Source organism: Heptranchias perlo, chromosome 6 (genome assembly GCF_035084215.1).
Source record: "Heptranchias perlo isolate sHepPer1 chromosome 6, sHepPer1.hap1, whole genome shotgun sequence".
Taxonomy (NCBI): Eukaryota; Metazoa; Chordata; class Chondrichthyes; order Hexanchiformes; family Hexanchidae; genus Heptranchias; species Heptranchias perlo.
The window spans coordinates 56,468,678-56,488,121 of NC_090330.1; the positions used below are offsets into that span (position 1 = coordinate 56,468,678).

The 19,444-nt window shown below is 42.5% G+C and overlaps 1 protein-coding gene across 1 annotated transcript in view; it reads left to right on the forward strand.

The window, feature by feature from the left end:
* The window catches only part of fat3a (FAT atypical cadherin 3a), a 465,040-nt gene that overhangs the window by 370,218 nt on the left and 75,378 nt on the right, over positions 1-19,444 (forward strand). Inside the window, exons 18-20 of the mRNA XM_067986342.1 lie at positions 1,796-2,594; positions 8,678-8,812; positions 11,738-11,895. Of these exons, the coding sequence (XP_067842443.1) occupies positions 1,796-2,594; positions 8,678-8,812; positions 11,738-11,895 (1,092 nt within the window). The remainder of the gene's footprint in view (positions 1-1,795; positions 2,595-8,677; positions 8,813-11,737; positions 11,896-19,444) is intronic.

Below are 19,444 nucleotides of genomic sequence, written 5' to 3' on the forward strand. Positions count from 1 at the left end.
CACTTCGAATAGTGAATTTTACTTGAGTTCAATCAAACTTGTTATAATTCCAAATGTCTGTTACGCTTGTGGTTTATTTCCTTCAGTTAACAAAGATAACCAACTAAATTCACTTAAAAGGTAGAATAGATAGCCCTGGTACCCAGAAATCTTTTTGGAACCAACACTATCTCTGTGTAGACATTTCTAATAGTAAGCAGACAGTTAGAGGATATTTCATAGGCAGCAGTGAGATATAACTGATAACTCCAGAACTGACTGACTGGATAGTTCCTAAATTATGAAGCAAGAATGAGTTGTGGTCAGCCTCATGAGAAATATTTATTTTATCTGAGGATTGCACTCCAAGTTCAACTACTGCCTCTGCAGCCCAGAAAGACATAATTTTGATGGAGATAAGATCACCTTCTGACTGTCTTCATCTTTACCTGCAGTAGTTGAGCACCAGGCCAACAAAACCACAAACCTACCTAGTTGTCCAAAATGTATTATATAAAAGTCATTGATATTTTAGCAAATTCATGTAATTAAAAATACAGTTTATTCCATACATTGGTATATATATTTGATTTCCTACTCTTAAGGTACAATAAGAATTAGCAAAAGAAAATTGAGTTCACACTTCTATTATAAAAAAAAGTTAATCATTGCTGTAACCTATTTACTAATGTATCCAGCTCAGCTGAACTATTCAGTCGTGTCTGGCTGGTTACTTTGGATTAATGAGAGTGAGCTACAATTGGAAGGAAAAAAACTCCTTTTAAAATGGAGACTATGGCCTCGATATTAACCCCCCCCCCCCACCAAGAGGGGCAGGAGAGAGTCGGCCCGGGGTGGGGTTGTTAAAAATGAAAAAAACGGGAAACACGACCCCAACCCTCCTCGTACGTGCCCATTGCTGCTTTTACGGTGGCGGATTTTGTGGCGTCCAAGTGATCCGCCGTGACGAGGCGGGACACTTCATTAACATGTTTAAATAGGGCTTCCACAGTGCAATTGGGAGCTCAAGTTTAAAATTTACAGATGCCGCATCAGTATCCCAGGGCTCGGGATACCCGGCAGTGAAAGGGAGGCGGAAGCTGCCTTCTCCCCAAGGTAAGTGCCTTCTCGTTTAAAAAGTACTTGGATGAGCTCTTGAAGTGCCGTAACCTACAGGGCTACGGACCAAGTGGTGGAAAGTGGGATTAAGCTGGATAGCTCTTTTTCAGCCGGCATGGATACAATGGGCCGAATAGCCTCCTTCTGTGCCGTAACATTCTATGATTCTCCAGTACTCCTTGTGGGCCAGGAGGAACAGGAGTGCTCTCCCCCGGCCCCTCAAGGAAGCCTTTGGCCTCCCCTCTGCCGATTGTGGCCTGTCTCTCCCCCCAGCCATGATCACCAATCTCCCCGCCACCCCCCACCCCCCACCCCTCCAGCCCCAATGGCCTCTCTCTCCCTCCAGCTGAAGGCGGCTGATTCCACCCCCCACCCCAAGACCTGATCACCGATCTCTCCATGCCATGATTGCTGCTGACCTTCCCGCCCACTCCCGATTGCCGGGGACAATTTGGCTAGCTGCTGGTCAGGAAACGGATGAAAACGTCCCCGGCCTTGCCGGGTTCTTTGGATGTTTTCCACCTCCCTCCTCGTAAATATCGGGGCCTATGATTTTAAAACTGAATAAGACGATTGAAAAGAATGCTGCCTCTTGAAAACCATATATCTACCTTGTGTTTTCTTCTGTTGTTAAAGTTTTTCAGACCGAAAATGAATCAGTTAAATATGTTTGTTGTTTTTGCTCATAATATGGCAGGCTCAGGACTCTGGCAAGCCACCGCTGACTTCTTCCACCTATATTCTTGTTCGTGTGATTGAAGAAAGCATTCATAAACCAACAGCTATTCCACTTGAGATTTTTATTTCAACAATGGAGGACGAGTTCCCAGGAGGTGTAATTGGGAAAATACATGCTACCGATCAAGATATGTATGACATCCTTACCTACAGTTTTAGGTCAGACCAAAGAAGTTTGTTCACTGTAAATATCCAAGATGGGAAGATTATTGCACTTGGGGAACTGGATAGTGGCAAGTATGTTTTGAATGTGTCTGTCAGTGATGGGCGCTTCACTGTGCCTGTTGAAGTTGTCGTTCATGTTGAGCAGGTGACTCAGGGTATGCTAAACAATGCTATAACTGTTCAGTTTGAAAACATCTCCCCTGAAGATTTTATTGGACTTCATCTCCATGGATTTAGGCGGAGCCTTCGGAACATTATTGTTGCCCAAAAGCAAGACACCCTTCATATCATTAGTATCCAGCCAGTTGCAGGCACACATCAACTTGAAGTTTTGTTGGCAGTGCAAATGTATAGAAATGGATTCTACAAATCTGCTTATTTGATTCAGAAACTTAGCAATGCAAAGAAGGATTTAGAAAATGGCCTTCGTGTTTCTGCTATCACAGACATGAGTTGCACTGGTGAGGAATGCCAAGAACAGTACTGTGAGCAGATGATTGCTGCAGAAACACAGTCCATGACGACCTACAGCACTGCAAGAATTAGCTTTGTGTCCCCCCATTATTACAGGGGTGCAATGTGCACTTGTAATGGTGAGTAATTCCATCAGCCAGGAAATTCTCCCAGACTGCATTTTAAAAGCTGTCACATCAATAATGTTTTAAAAAGAAGTTCTTATGATAAATATGTAAGTTTATATGGTAATTTCTATTTTTGATATAAAACTTTTTGATAATGTGCAGTTTCAGATTTGCACATGGGCATTTGTCTCATAACTAGAGCATTTATACATATGGATATAACATTTTCTTAACAGAACAATAATTAAATATAATGCTCTTGAAGATGCATTAAAATAATTACAGCCATGCTTTCTCAATTGATGAGCCCATTTTGTAAAACAACTACATTGAGAAATAAGGAGATACATAAATTGGAAAACAGAATTTTGCACTTATGAATGCTACTGTTTTTGTGCACAATGTGGATCTTCATTTTAAAGGCAATATATGCCCACTGTAGCATTTTAGTGCCCAACAGGTAAAGTGCAGAGTGTTTGGAACTTCTGAAATGTCGATTTGCAGGTGTGTTGGGATTATAAATGAAGACTAGTGCCAGATCAAGTTGGAGACAAAATTGTAACCTGTTCGAAAGAATTTGGCACAAGCACTGTAGCAGACAGTTTAGTTGTCAACCAAAACAAATTAGATTTGAAACAAACAACTGGATCAATGATATTGAACTACTGGTTGAGAGACAGTTCGTGCATCACACGCATACATAAAGATTCTGGCTGATGGCAAGGCAGGTCCACTAAAAGTTATATATTACTTAATTATTTGAGCACTGGAGTGCATTCCCTCTGGTACAGCAGTTGAGTTCAATTTAATTTCTAAAGCTATGTATTGGCATTGTGTTAATTCCTATCTGTAAGTTGGATGAAATTTGTGTAAAGATAAAGTTCATGGCTTATCACTTTAGAAATTTAGTAACTTACCTAGGCTGCATTGAACTTAATGATTTAAAAAAATCAGGTTTTTAAGGAAGGGAACAGGGAAGCTTCTGGTTGTTTCAATCTCTACAGAAAAATCTTTGGCATGACATTACAATTAGCATCAAACTTTTCACATCAGTGTAAAATCATTTCAGTCACAATACAACAGACCTCTCTATATAAGCTGTCCTTGAGAGCCCTAACAAAAGGTCTTGGCTGGAGAGATTTGTAAAAAGCTTTGTTGAGCAGGGATTTATAAAAGGCAAGCAATGTCTGACAAATTTAATAGAGCTCTTTGAGGACATAACAGAGGGCATTAGCAAAGGAAAAATAGTAGTGATTGTGTATATGGATTTTCAAAAGGCATTTGATAAGGGACTGAGAGAGATGTTAGATGAAATTTAATGCAGAGATATGAGAGGTGAATATATTTTGAGAGTAAGAATAAGGAGAAGAAATATATACTAAGTGGTAAAACTTTTAAGAGAAGTGGAAGAGCATAGCGACTTAGGGGTTCATACAAATAAATCCTTATAAGTGGTAGGACAAGATGATAAAAGCTGTATAAAACAAAACGGGTTCCTAGATTTTATAAATAGGAGAATTGAGTACAAACGCAAATAATACTACACCTATACAAATTATTGGTTAGGGAGCAGTTAGATTATTGTGTTTAATCTTGGGCACCCTACTTTAGGATGATGTCAAGACCATGGAGAGGATATAGAAGAGATGCACTGCCATGATGCCAGGAATGAAAGACTTGAGTTATGAGGAGAGACTAGAAAAACTGAGTCTACAGCTCTCTTTGCAGAAACATTAGGGAAGCTATTTCTTCGTTGCAGACATCAATGGAGCGTGTGGCGGCTTCATTGAAATCTGCAGCAGATTCCCACCTAAGAAGCAGAAAGGGACCAGTTAAGGCTTCCGCCTCCACAGAAGCACAGAGTGCAACTCTGATGGCTATAGGGAGCAACCTGCATAGTGGCTCCCAGACTATGGTGGTTCCGATACGTGCTGCTGTCTCATTGGGCTTTCAGGAGCCATCCCACTGATCAGTTGGGACACAGATCCAGAGACCAGTGGAATAGCAACAACTAGAATCCACCTGCCTGATATTGCCAGGAACAGGCAGCCATGAGAGGAGAGCCATATCATTGTCATGACCCTTTTGTTTTAGGCACAAGGGGTAGTCACAGTAATAAAAAGTAGTTGTAGGGATAATAAAGGGACAAGATGGAAGTAAAGAGGAAAATAGTTGACAATTTGATATGTTTGTGTATTGTTTCAATGGAGGCTTCCTGTTATCTTTCTTATATGGTGATTCATGTTTGCATGTATCCTCTCCCTGACAAGATATTATAGGTATCAGAGTTGGGTAATGGTTATCTGAGCACAAGATAAGGGATAAGGAAGGGCATTTGTGTTATGCAAATGAATTTCACCCTTTCTACTGGAAAAAGTAGGTGATGATTTACTGCCTATTCCAATGCTCTCCTGGCTGGCCTCCCACCTTCCGTAAACATCCAAAACTCTGCTGCCCCTACCCTAACTCGCATCAAGTCCTGTTCACCCATCACCCCTGTGCTCACTGACCTACGTTGGCTCCCAGTCTAGCAACGCCTTGATTTTAAAGTTCTCATCCTTGTTTTCAAATCCCTCCATGGCCTTGCCACTCCCTATCTCTGTAACCTCCTCCAGCCCTACAACTCTCCAAGATCTCTGCGCTCCTCCAATTCTTGCCTCTTGCGCGTCCCCGATTTTTTTCGCTCCACTATTGATGGCCATGCCGTCAGCTGCCTAGGCCCTAAGCTCTGGAATTCCCTCCCTAAACCTCTCTGCCTCCCTACCTCTCTCTGCTCCTTTAAGACACTTCTTAAAACCTACCTCTTTGACCAAGCTTTTGGTCACCTGTCCTAATATCTCTTTGTGACTCGGTGTGGAATTTTGTTTGACAATCACTCATGTGAAATGCCTTGGGATGTTTTACTAATTAAAGGCAATATGTAAATGCAAGTTGTTTTTGTTGCCTGATGTCACTTGCTGGTGGCAGCGGTTGCCAACCCTCTGCTCAGCATCCTTGTCACAATCAGGGAACTGGTTGTCTCCACCATCTTCCTCTTCACCTTCTGGATGGAAGGCTCAATCCTTTGTAGTGGCCAAATTATGAAGGATGCAGCAAGCCACTATAATTCTCAAGACCATTGCTAGATTGCACTGCGGTGCCCCCCCCCCCCCCAATCTATCCAGACAACAGAAATAGGACTTGAGAATACTGATGGTCTGCTCAATTATTATTCATGTAGCACTCAATGCATCATTGTACCTTTAATGGCCTCAGATAACAGAAAGGAGTCATCAGCCATGGCTGAAATAGGTACTCTGGTCACCTATCAACCATCCTGACACAGTGCAGGATCCTGTATGGCTTGAGAATGAAACAATCGTGGCTGCTTCCCGGGTAGCATGTATTGACATGCCAAAGAGATGGCTTGCATCATTCACTGTCTACGCATTCAGTGAATTAAATCCCTTCCTGTTGATGAAATTGATGGTGCTTTCAGATGAGACTTTACCTTCACCTGGATTGAAATAATTGCATCTTGCACTTGGGGGAATCCAGCCACTCGAAAGATGTTGATTGCTGTTTTTCTCTGCTTAGTTGAGTCCATGTTAATGTAATCAAAGACATGCATGAACAGGTCATCTGTCACTTGTATAATGTAGCGATGCACTGCTGATGGAGACTGATGTGACTAAAGTCACCAGAGGCCATTTGAAAACTGGATGTATAAAAATTCAGTGCTGTTTCACGTTTACAGCCACTGACAAGGTTGTGCCTGTGGTGGAAAGGTGCTGCAGGGCAGGTTCCAACAGCTGACGTATCTCACTTACTGTGTCCAGGGGAGGAACGCAGCCTTCTCAAATGCTGCCTATGGCAGGCAGTATCTGCACATCGGGTGTTGCCTACGTGCATAATGCTGCACTCTACTGGGTTCTATCCTGTCCTCTATGTCATCATCATCTTCCTCCTCAAAGTACAGTGATAATGAAATCCCAATGGAGAAATCCATTATTTCCTTTCAACCGAACTCTCCTAAACTGCCTGCAAAATTCAGCAAATATCTTTCAATGCACCTTTTATGTATTAGAACTCACTTCCAGCCAACGTATTTTAGGATCACTTGACCTTCCTGATTCTTTACCACCTCTAGGGCACAGTAGCCAACACCATCACCTTCAAAGTGGCAGTGTTTTCAAGTAGCAATAAATGGGCATAAAGTCGGGGGGGGTCTCAGGAACAATGAAGCCACACTACCCCATCTTCATCTGTATGCACTAGGATGGGCTTTAGACAGGCAGCTCAGGGTAATGGTGGAGTCAGCGGAGAGAAATTGTGGTGTACATTTTTTGGAGTTTTGTCATGATTGGTTTACAGATGTTGCGTGTGTGTATTTGCTGTACATTGTCTTACATACATTATTTAGTTTTTGTTACTCTTTTTAATCCTCTGCTGTTTAGTTATGATTGATGCATTTCATGGCTATGTTTCCAATTTTATTAAAGTGTGAGGTCATCCACTTTGGACCTAAGAAAGTTGGATCTGAGTATTTTCTAAATGGCGAGAAGCGAGGAACTGTGGATGAGCAGAGAGATTTAGGGGTTCAAGTACCGAAATCACTAAAAGCCAGTGGGCAGGTACAAAAATAATTATAAAAGACTAATGGACCGTTGGTCTTTATCTCGAGGGGGCTAGAATACAGAGGGGTGGAAATTATGTTACAACTATACAGAGCTCTAGTTAGACCCTATCTGGAGTACTGCATTCATTTCTGGGCCGCGCACCTCAGGAAGGATATATTGGTTTTGGAGGAGGTGCAGAGCAGATTCACCAGAATGATACTTGGGCTAAAAGGGTTAAATAATGAGGACAAGTTGCATAGACTAGGCTTGTATTCCCTTGAATATAGAAGATTAAGGGGTGATCTATAAGATGATTAAAGGATTTGGTAGGGTAGAATAGAGAGAAACTATTCCCTCTGGAGGGACAGTCCAGAATAAGGAGGCATAACCTTAAAATTTGAGCTGGGCCTTTCGGGGGTGATGTCAGAAAGCACTTCTTCACGCAAAGGGTAGTGGAAATCTGGAATACTCTCTCCAAAGAGCTGTTGAAGCTAGGTCAATTGAAAACTTCAAACCTGAGATCAATAGATTTTTGTTAGGCAATGGTATTGAGGGGGAACCAAGCCAGGTAGATGGAGTTAAGATACAGATCAGCCATGATCTAATTGAATGGCGGAATAGGTTCAAATGGCCTACTCCTGTTCCTATGTTCATGCTAGGATACAGTTCCATGAACACTGGCCAGCCTCCAGTACCTTGCCAAGTGGCTATTCCTTATGCCTCAGCTTAAACAGTGAGTGTTGGCAAGTTATTTTATCACTGGAGGATCATCACAACCAAATTAACGCTGTCATAATCACACGTGCGTGTGTGTGGCGTGTGTCTGTGTAAAAGACACACACATGCTTTCCAGCATAGGATACTGAACAGTTGTCAGGAGCAGGAATCTTGGCTTCTCTTTTCCCATCCCTAACCCAAACGTACAATGTCCAACTGTAGTGCCCTGGTGAGGGGCAGTTATCTCAGCACAGACAGAGAATCAAACCTGGGATCTTCCTCATTTGTATGGCTCAGTATCATGCCAGTCAGTGCATTTACTAATTTATTACTGTAATTTATGTCAATGAAACCTTGTGTAATAATTTTGAGCAATTAATTTATAACTTGCAAACCTTTGACTTATTCCAACAGACTTCAACAAATCAATAAATATATTTCAGCAAAAAGGGAACATGGCTATAATTATATACTGTCAGTGTCAGTTAGGGTATTCATAAAGACTTCAGTTTCATTAGTGCCAGCAGTGAATTCTTAAGCAAACTAGAATTTTTAACAAAGTGGCAGTCTTTGTTTAAACACATTATTTGTGAATAATCTAGGGAAAAATTAATTTTGATTAAAATCTGTTAAATATACAGGACAAAAGGGTGGATATCTTGAGCTATTAAGTAATCAAATTCATTAACAGTTATAGTAGTGTAAAATAATATATATTTATAGCCTGAATGAATGATTGAATAAGACTGTTTCTCTAAGCTGTTTCCTTTTCTGTAACAGGTGACCTCTGCCCTGTTGTTTCTGATGTTTGTCAAGACAAGCCTTGCCCAAATGACATGCATTGTGTTAGAGGTGGTGTAGGCCGTGGACCATATGTCTGTCAATGTCCACCAGGGAATCTGGGAGAGTGTTCAGGTGAGAATGACAGAGAATAAGGGTACCTTCTGGTAAATCTCAGCTCAGAAAAGTATTTTCAATTATCTCGTGTATTTCAGTTCAGTGAATCTATAAAATGTTGAACCTCAAACATGCATTGGTTAAAACACTATCTTTACCTGACTGAAATTATTTTCCCCGTTTTGTATAGCATGGGTACATATCAGGTGTGGAGAGATGGTATAAAGATGGTTAGGGAGATTGATGGGATCTTGCTGGAGTTCTTTTCTAAATGGAGAACAGCCAGCAGTTAGCCTGTTTGACACTGAATATTCTGAGAACAATTATTACTAACACACATGGCTCAAATTAGTATGAATTGTAAGAAAGATGTAGAGCCAGTGCATTGAATAAACCCATGTTTTATCAAATGTTAATAGTTATGTTTCATTCTAATTGACTAAAGCTTATGTAATTCAAGAGAGAACAAATTGCAAGTGCTGGCAACTATAACAGCTGTTAAATTATGATGCTTGTAATAATAGATCATCTATTTTTCTTACTATAAATTATACATTTTCTAATGTAAGTGTGAATGGTAACTGAAAATACCTATTACTTGCATCACAACAAATTATTCACAGTAATTGCAAATAGAGTTTGCAGCAATAAGTAAGTGTGTGAAACTAAAGAGACAGAGACTGAAGCAGGCCAAGGATGCTATGAATTACGCTGTTCAGTTTAACTAGTCTAAGTATTAGAAACATCTAAATCTTTATTTAATTAAAGACTTTAAATGTGTATAAATTTGAGGATGAGTACAATCTAAACATCTGTCTATTGTTGAAAGTAAATCCACATTCGTTGAGGCACTCAAATGAAATCATTAGTTAGTGAATTGTTGACCTAAGCCTGAACACAAACTTTGAACTCCATTCTGTTGAATATATCATTATTATATACTCTTACAGAACAAAAGTTGTTCCTATTGGAGTTTCTGCTACCATCGTTTGAGCTTGTTTATTGTCTTTAACAGCAGCGGTCAACACCCGGATCATGAGCTGCTGTTGGTCGGCTCTTCTGTTGCTCAGTGCGGCACTTTGACCATTCAACCTGACTGCTGTAGTGTGGCCGTCTAATTGGGTGGTTACAGCAGTCACATCGCACTGCACTCGGGGAGCAAGAAACACCATTTTTAATGGGTGCAGAGTTTTCAAGGGAGCAGGATTGGTGCTTAGGAGGAAGAGGACCACTGCTAACAAAAAAAGAGAGAAGGAGTGAAAGGAGATCAGCAAGCAAAGTAATAAGTGACACCGAGTCACATTATTATGGATCCAGTTCAAGATGATTTTAATTTAAGGTTTTGTTGTTGCTAATTCTGGTTTGTGGAATTTCAGATTTTAAAATGTTGAAAGCTTCTGAGAAATCAAGTGCTTTTTAGTTGGATAGTAAGGGCAAAATCAACTATACAATGTATTTTTTAAATGATTATCATTTTCAATATACTTTCCTGTTGCCCCTGTATGATGTAAAAGTGAGTTGTTCTTGGAACAAAGGTACGCAGGAAGAACACAAGCAGGGTGAACTCTCACAGAGTGTGACTGTTGCTGTTGAGCTGAAGTCTTCTTTATAGGGACTGAGGCTCAGGCTGTGCCACAAAGGTTTTAAAAGTGTTGATTTTGAGCTAAGTTACAGAAGACTGTGCTTCAGGATTTGCCTCTACAGTTGATCTATTGATCTCAGTGCATGCCTGTAGGTGATCTATTTACTGCAATAACACTGTGTGGCTGTAAAGAGATAGGCCAGATTACTTCTCCTTAGCAAAATAATACATTGTGCCTTACATGGTATAATACTCCTGTCCTTATAAACCAACACATCAAACCTTTCTCTTATGTCTATTTAATTCTGCTTTCTTAAAATTGTCATGCACGTCACAAACCTCAGAGTAAATTATATGTCAAACTTTGTTCCCTAAATTCAATAATATTAAATGACAACTCCAATGATAATTGACTGTCGAGTTTACCTACAACAATGACTGTACTTCAAAGTAATTTATTGGATGTGAAGCACTTTGGGATGTCCTGAGGATGTGAAAGGTGCTATATAAATCCAAGTTCATTCATTTATTTTTTCTTTATTTATAATTAATACATTTGCATTTATTTAAACAAATTAATCACGAAATATGGTCCAAATTGACATAAATGTATTCCTAGTTCTACAAAATCAGAATTAATTTGAGATAGTAAACATTCTTAAAATCAATACGCCATATTTATAAAATTACATATGCCCTTCCATGGATTCAGTGTAATACATCCCATGCTACTTTGAATGTCAGCTCTGAGTTAGACTATAGGACTCTCTTTCTGTTTATATCCTCCTTCCATTTATATCCTCCTTCCATAATTCCACAGCAGTTTCTCCTGATTGACCTTTAACAAGTCTTTAATTGTCCTCGAGGACTTTTTTTCAGTTAATTCCGTCTCAGAAATTTGTAACGGGAATAAATGGAAAAGCTGATATCCGTGCCAAAAATGGGTAAACAGTAGGAGAAATATTTGAAGGTTAACTTTCTTTCTGACATGATGCTGCTCTCATTTTGATGGTTTTCATCTAATTTTGCCACTTAAGTGAACAGCAGAATTTCTGCAATTTTCAGGTTGTCTCTTAAAAGGTTCCCCTAGTATGTTCTGCATTCATATTAAAGGCTATCTAGCAGCATTCTTGGGTATATGTACCAAATTGTCCTAGGATGTTACTAATTTAATTACAGGGTACTTCAAAATGAAACTTAAAGAAGAATAATAAATACAATTATATTTTCTAAAAAGTGCAAAGAAATCTAATCACATTTTCTAATAAAATCTAATATGATGTGTTCAGAATAATGTGTTCACAAAATTTCACATCAGTGCAATGTTTATATCTCCGAATACTTCTCCTTAATCCGTCCAGGTCACGCATCCCTCAGTTTTGCAGGAAACAGCTATATTAAGTATCGTGTGGCAGAAGACAGCAAAAGAGATGAACTGAAACTGGGGCTGCATTTGAGAACACTGCAGAGTAATGGAATAATAATGTATGCCGAAGGAGAATACTGTGTCATTCTGAAGGTAAATGAGCTTTTTTAACACTGGTGTATTTATTCCTCGGTATGGTTTACAGGAACAGTAAATGTGATGTACTGTAGGTTGGATGGTGTCATAAATTGATGGTTGCATTTTTATTTCAGTATTTATTTCTTGTTTTTAAGAATTCATCCCATTTTTATTTCTCCTCATAGCACATTGTTACTGGCTAAGTAGCCTGGCAAACAATCTATTTCCATATCTCTTTAACCTGGAGCTGGCCACTATGATGTGCACAGGAATAGCTCAAGTTGCTTTGCTGTAATTTTCCCCCTCTCCTTGTGGGGAAACACTGGAGCTCTGATATATGCTTCATCAGAATATGTACCCCAAGATTGTAAACTCATCATGTAGGGAATTACAGATAGAAACCTACATCCTATATTAGATAGTCACTAGTAACATAAGCAAAGTACTCATGTTTTCTGTTAATTTAATACAGGCGATGTACAGCAATATGTTGCGATTTATATACATCTCTGGGAACATTAGTTATGAGCAGGACCATAATTCACTCTTGTAGTGTGCAAACATGCCAACTTAAAAAAATATTCAAAAATGCTGACAGCCCCAAAAAGCTGACAACTCAAAAAAAAAATGACTTCCAACTGAACAACTGTCACGAATAACAAAAACAGCAACAACTTGCATTTATATGGCGTCTTTAACATAGTAAAACGTCCTAAGGCGCTTCACAGGAGCGTTATCAAACAAAATTTGACACCGAGGCACATAAGGAGATATTAGGACAGGTGACCAAAAGCTTGGTCAAAGAGGCAGGTTTTAAGGAGTGTCTTAAAGAAGAGCGAGAGGTAGAGAGGCGGAGAGGTTTAGGGAGGGATTCCGGAGCTAAGGGTCTAGGCAGCTGAAGGCACGGACGCCAATGGTGGAGCAATTAAAATCGGGGATGCGCAAGAGGCAAGAATTGGAGGAGCGCAGAGATCTCGGGCAGTTGTAGAGCTGGGGGAGGTTACAAAGATAGGGAGGGACGAGACCATGGAGGGATTTTAAATAAGTACATCAGGAATAGGCCATACTGACCCACGAGCCAGCTCCGCCATTCAGTAAGATCATGGCTGATCTTCGACCTCAACTCCACTTTCCCACCCTATCCTCATGTCCCTTGATTCCCTTAGAGTCCAAAAATCTATCGATCACAGTCTTGAATATACTCAACAACTGGGCATCCACAGCCCTCTGGCATAAATTCTAAAGATTCACAACCCTCAGATGAGGAGAAATTTCTCCTCATATCAGTTCTAAATGGCCGATCCCTTATACTGAGACTATGTCCCCTAGTTCAAGACTCTCCAGCCAGGGGAAACAGCCGCTCAGAGTCTTCCTTGTCGAGCCCACTCAGAATCTTGTATGTTTCATTGAGATCACTTCTCATTCTTCTAAACTCCAGAGAATATAGGTCTATTCAACTCAATCTCTCCTCATAGCACAAGTAGCATAGTGGCTATGTTACTGGACTAATAATCCGGAGTCATGAGTTCAAGTCCCACCACGGCAGCTGGGGAATTTAAATTCAATTAATTATAAATAAAAAAGGCTGGAATAAAAAATCTAGTATAAGTAATGGTGGCCATGAAACTACCGGATTGTTATGAAAACCCATTTGGTTCACTAATGTCCTTTAGGGAAGGAAACCTGCCCTCCTTACGCGGTCTGGCCTATATGTGACTCCAGACCCACAGCAATGTGGTTGATTCTTAATTGCCCTCTGAAATCTCGCCACAGAAAGTCACAATAAGAATAAAGCCGGACGGACCATTAGGCACCGGACACGACAAAGGCAAACCAAGCCCAGTCGTCCCTGCAAAGTCCTCCTTACCTGGGGACTTGTGCCAAAATTGGGAGAGCAGTCCCTCAGACTAGTCAAGCAACAGCCTGACATAGCCATACTCACAGAATCATACCTTTCAGCCAAGGTCCCAGACTCTTCCATTACTATCCCATCACACCGGCAGGACAGACCCACCAGAGGTGGTGGTACAGTGGTATACAGTCAGGAGGGAGTGACCCTGGGAGTCCTAAATGTTGACTTCGGACCCCAATAAATCTCATGGCATCAGGTCAAACTTGGGCAAGGAAACCTCCTGCTGATTACCACCTACCGCCCTCCCTCAGCTGATTAATCAGTCCTCCTCCATGTTGAGCACCACTTGGAGGAAGCACTGAGAGTAGCAAGGGCACAGAATGTATTCTAGGTGGGGGACTTCAATGTCCATCACCAAGAGTGGCTTGGTAGCACCACTACTGATAGAGCTGGCCAAGTCCTGAAGGACATAGCTGCCAGACTGGGCCTGCGACAGGTGGTGAGCGAACCAACACGAGGGAAAAACCTACTTGACCTCGTCCTCACCAGTCTACCTGTCGAAAATCCATCTGTCCATGACCGTATTGGTAGGAGTGACCACCGCACGGTCCGTGTGGAGATGAAGTCCCGTCTTCACACTGAGGACACCATCCAACGTGTTGTGTGGCACTACCACCGTGCTAAGTGGTATAGATTCATAACAGATCGAGCAGCTCAAAACTGGGCATCCATGAGGCGCTGTGGGCCATCAGCAGCAGCAGAATTGTATTCCAGCACAATCTGTAACCTCATGGCCCGGCATATTCCTCACTCTACCATTACCAACAAGCCAGGGGATCAACCCTGGTTCAATGAGGAGTGTAGAAGAGCATGCCAGGAGCAGCATCAGGCGTACCTAAAAATGAGGTGCCAACTTGGTGAAGCTACAACACTGGACTACATGCATGCTAAACAGCAGAAGCAACATGCTATAGACAGAGCTAAACTATTCCAAAACCAACGGATCAGATCAAAGCTCTGCAGTCCTGCCATATCCAGTCGTGAATGGTGGTGGACAATTAAACAATTAACAGGAGGAGTAGGCTCTGTAAACATTCCCATCCCCGTCCCCATCCTCAATGATGGCAGAGTCCAGCATGTGAGTGCAAAAGACAAGGCTGAAGCGTTTGCAACCATCTTCAGCCAGAAGTGCCGAGTGGATGATCCATTTCGGCCTCCTCCCGATATCTCCACCATCACAGAAGCCAGTCTTCAGACCGTTTGATTCACTCCATGTGATATCAAGAAACGGCTGATGCACGGGATACAGCAAAGGCTATGGGCCCCGACAACATCCCAGCTGTAGACCTGAAAACTTGTGCTCCAGAACTAGCTGCGCCTCTAGCCAAACTGTTCCAGTACAGCTACAACACTGGCATCTACCTGACAATGTGGAAAGTTGCCCAGGTATGTCCTGTCCACAAAAAGCAGGACAAATCCAATCCAGCCAGTAACCGCCCCATAAATCTACTCTCAATCATCAGCAAAGTGATGGAAGTTGTCGTCAACAGTGCTATCAAGCGGCACTTACTCACCAATAACCTGCTCCCCGATGCTCAGTTTGGGTTCCACTAGGACCACTCGGCTCCGGACCTCATTACAGCCTTGGTCCAAACATGGACAAAAGAGCTGAATTCCAGAGATGAGGTGAGAGTGACTGCTCTTGACATCAAGGCAGCATTTGACCGAGTGTGACACCAAGGAGCCCTATTAAAATTGAAGTCAATGGGAATCAGGGGGAAAACTCTCCAGTGGCTGGAGTCATACCTAGCACAAAGGAAGATGGTAGTGGTTGTTGGAGGCCAATCATCTCAACCCCAGGACATTACTGCAGGAATTTCTCAGGGCATTGTCCATGGCCCAACCATCTTCAGCTACTTCATCAATGACCTTCCCTCCATCATAAGGTCAGAAATGGGGATGTTCGCTGATGATTGCACAGTGTACAGTTCCATTCGCAACCCCTCAGATAATGAAGCAGTCCGTGCCCGCATGCAGCAAGACCTGGACAACATCTGATAAGTGGCAAGTAACATTTGCGCCAGGCAATGACCATCTCCAACAAGAGAGAGTCTAACCACCTCCTCTTGACATTCAATGGCATTACCATCACTGAATCCCGCACCATCAAAATCCTAGGGGTCACCATTGACCAGAAACTAAACTGGACCAGCCACATAAATACTGTGGCTACAAGAGCAGGTCAGAGGCTCGGTATACTGCGGCGAATGTCTCATGGGATGTGGGCGTCGCTGGCAAGGCCAGCATTTATTGCCCATCCCTAATTGCTCTTGAGAAGGTGGTGGTGAGCCGCCTTCTTGAATCGCTGCAGTCTGTGTGGTGAAGGTTCTCCCACAGTGCTGTTGGGTGGGGAGTTCCAGGATTTTGACCCAATGACGATGAAGGAGCAGCGATATATTTCCAAGTCAGGATGGTGTGTGACTTGGAGGGGAATGTGCAGGTGGTATTGTTCCCATGTGCCTGCTGCCCTTGTCCTTCTATATGGTATAGGTCGCGGGTTTGGGTGGTGCTGTCAAAGAAGCTTTGGCGAGTTGCTGCAGTGCATCCTGTGGATGGTGTACACTGCAGCCACAGTGTGCCGGTGGTGAAGGGAGTGAATGTTTAGGGTGGTGGATGGGCTACCAATTAAGCGGGCTGCTTTGTCCTGGACGGTGTCGAGCTTCTTGAGTGTTGTTGGAGCTGCAGTCGTACAGGCAAGTGGAGAGTATTCCATCACACTCCTGACTTGTGCCTTGTAGATGGTGGAAAGTCTTTGCCTTCCTAATTGCTTGCTGTACCTGCAAGTTAACTTTCTGTGTTTCGTGTACAAGGACACTCAAATCCCTCTGAACATCAACATTTAATAGTTTCTCACTATTTAAAAAATATTCTGTTTTTCTCTTCTTCCTACCAAAGTGAATAACCTCACATTTCCCCACATTATACTCCATCTGCCACCTTCTTACTCACTCACTTAACCTGCCTATATCCCTTTACAGACTCTGTGTCCTCCTCACAGCTTACTTTCCCGCCTAGCTTTGTATCGTCAGCAAACTTGGAGACATTACACTTGGTCCCTTCATCTAAGTCATTCATATAGATTGTAAATAGCTGAGGCCCAAGCACCGATCCTTGTGGCACCCCACTAGTAACAGCCTGCCTTCCTGACAATGACCTGTTTATTCTTACTCTTTGTTTCCTGTCCATTAACCAATCCTCTATCCATGCTAATATATTACCCCTAATCCCATGAGCCCTTATCTTGTGAAACAACCTTTCGTGTGGCACCTTATCGAATGCCTTTTGAAAATCCAAATATACTACATCCACTGGTTCCCCTTTATCTACCCTGCTAGTTACATCCTCAAAAAACTCTAATAGATTTGTCAAACACTACTTCCCTTTCATAAAACCATGTTGACTCTGTCTAATCATATTATGGTTTTCCAGGTGTCCTGTTACCACGTCCTTAATAATGGATTCCAGCATTTTCCCGACTACTGATGTCAGGCTAACTGGCCTGTCGTTCCCTGTTTTCTCTCTCCCTCCTTTCTTGAATAGCGGGGTCACATTTGCTACCTTCCAATCCGCTGGGACCATTCTAGAATCTAGGGAATTTTGGAAGATCACAACCAATGCATCCACTATCTCTGCAGCCACCTCTTATAGAACCCTAGGGTGTAGGCCATCAAGTCCAGGAGATTTGTCAGCTTTTAATTCTATTAATTTCTCCAGTACTTTTTCTTTACTAATATTAATTACTTTAAGTTCCTCACTCTCATTAGCCCCTTGGTTCCCCACTATTTCTGGTATGTTTTTTTGTGTCTTCTACTGTGAAGACAGATACAAAATATTTGTTTAAAGTCTCTGCCATTTCCTTATTCACCATTATAATTTTTTCTGTCTCAGCCTCTAAGGGACCCACGTTTACTTTAACTACTCTCTTCCTTTTTACATACTTGTAGAAGCTCTATCGATCTCAGTCTTGAATATACTCAACAACTGGGCATCCACAGCCCTCTGAGGTAGTTCCAAGGCGTCCTCGGACCTCGAGCCAATGTAGGTTAGCGAGCACAGTGGTGATGGGAGAACAGGACTTGCTGCAAGTTAGTTTACAGGCAGCAGAGTTTTCGATGAGCTTAAGTTTACGGAGGGTGGAAGATGGGAGGCTGGCCAGGAGAGCATTGGAATAGTCAAGTCCAGAGATAACAAAGTCATGGATGAGGGTTTCTGCAGCAGATGAGCTGAGGCAGAACCAGAGACGGGCGATGTTACAGAGCTGGAAGTAGGCGGTCTTGGTGATGGAGCGGATATGTGGTCGGAAGCTTATCTCAGGGTCAAATAGGACGCCAAGGTTGCAAATGGTCTAGTTCAGCCTCAAACAGTGGCCAGAGAGAGACATGGAGTCGGTGGCTAGAGAACGGAATTTGTGACGGGGACTGAAGACAATGGCGTTGGTCGTCCCGATATTTAGTCGGAGGAAATTTTTGCTCATCCAGTACAGGAGGGGATGAGGTAGAGCTGGGTGTCATCAGCATACATGTGAAACCTGACATCGTGTTTTCGGATGATGTTGCCGAGGGATAGGAGGGGACCAAGGATAGATCCTTGGGAGACTTCAGAGGTAACAATGCAGGACCGGGAAGAGAAGCCATTGCAGGTGATTCTATGGCTGCGACTGGATAGATAAGAATGGAATCAGGCGAGCGCAATCCCACCCAACTGGACAACGAAGGAGAGGTGTTGGAGGAGGATGGTGTGGTCTACCGAATCAAAGGCTGCAGACAGGTTGTGAAGCATGAGGAGGGATAGTTTACCACGGTCACAGTCACAGTCACATCGGATGTCATTTGTGACTATGATAAGAACGGTTCAGTACTGTGGCAGGGATGGAAACCTGATTGGAGGGATTCAAACATGGAGTTGCAGGAAAGATGGGCACAGATTTGGGAGGCGACAACACGTTCAAGGACTTTGGAAAGGAAAAGGAGGTTGGAGATGGGTCGGTAGTTTGCAAGAACAGAGGGGTCAAATATGGTTTTTGTGAGGAGGTGGGTGATGATGTCAGATTTGAAGGGGAGGGGGACAGTACCTGAGGAGAGGGAACCGTTAACATTATCAGCTAACACGGCGGCCAGGAAAGGAAGTTGGGTGGTCAGTAGTTTGGTGGGAACAAGTTCGGGTGAGCATGTGGTGGGTCTCGTGGTCAAGATGAGCACGGAGAGGGCATGAGGGGAGATTGGAGCAAAACTAGAGAAAGATGAGAATTCAGGGCTGGGACAGGGGGGATCCTTAGGGGATGTTTGGCTTGGTGGGCTGGGGGAAGGGAGGCAAGCGGCTAAGGCAGCTGAACGGATGGTCTCAATCTTAGTGACAAAGAACTCAATGAGCTCCTCACACTTGTTGGAGGTCAGGATGGAGGAGGCAGGGGAGAGGGATTTAAGAAGACAGTTTGTAGTGGAGAAGAGAAGCCTGTAAAGTCCTGTAACCAAGGCTACTGCTTCAAGGCAACTGATTAGTTAAATTCCCTTTATTATATTGGATTTCAGGATTTTTATCAGTGTCTTGCGATCACATTCCATAATTTAAGTTGGTTTTCTGTGAAAAATGAAACCCAATGGCCTTACATGACATACGAAAAGGGTATTTACAATGGGGTTGCCGTGGTGCATG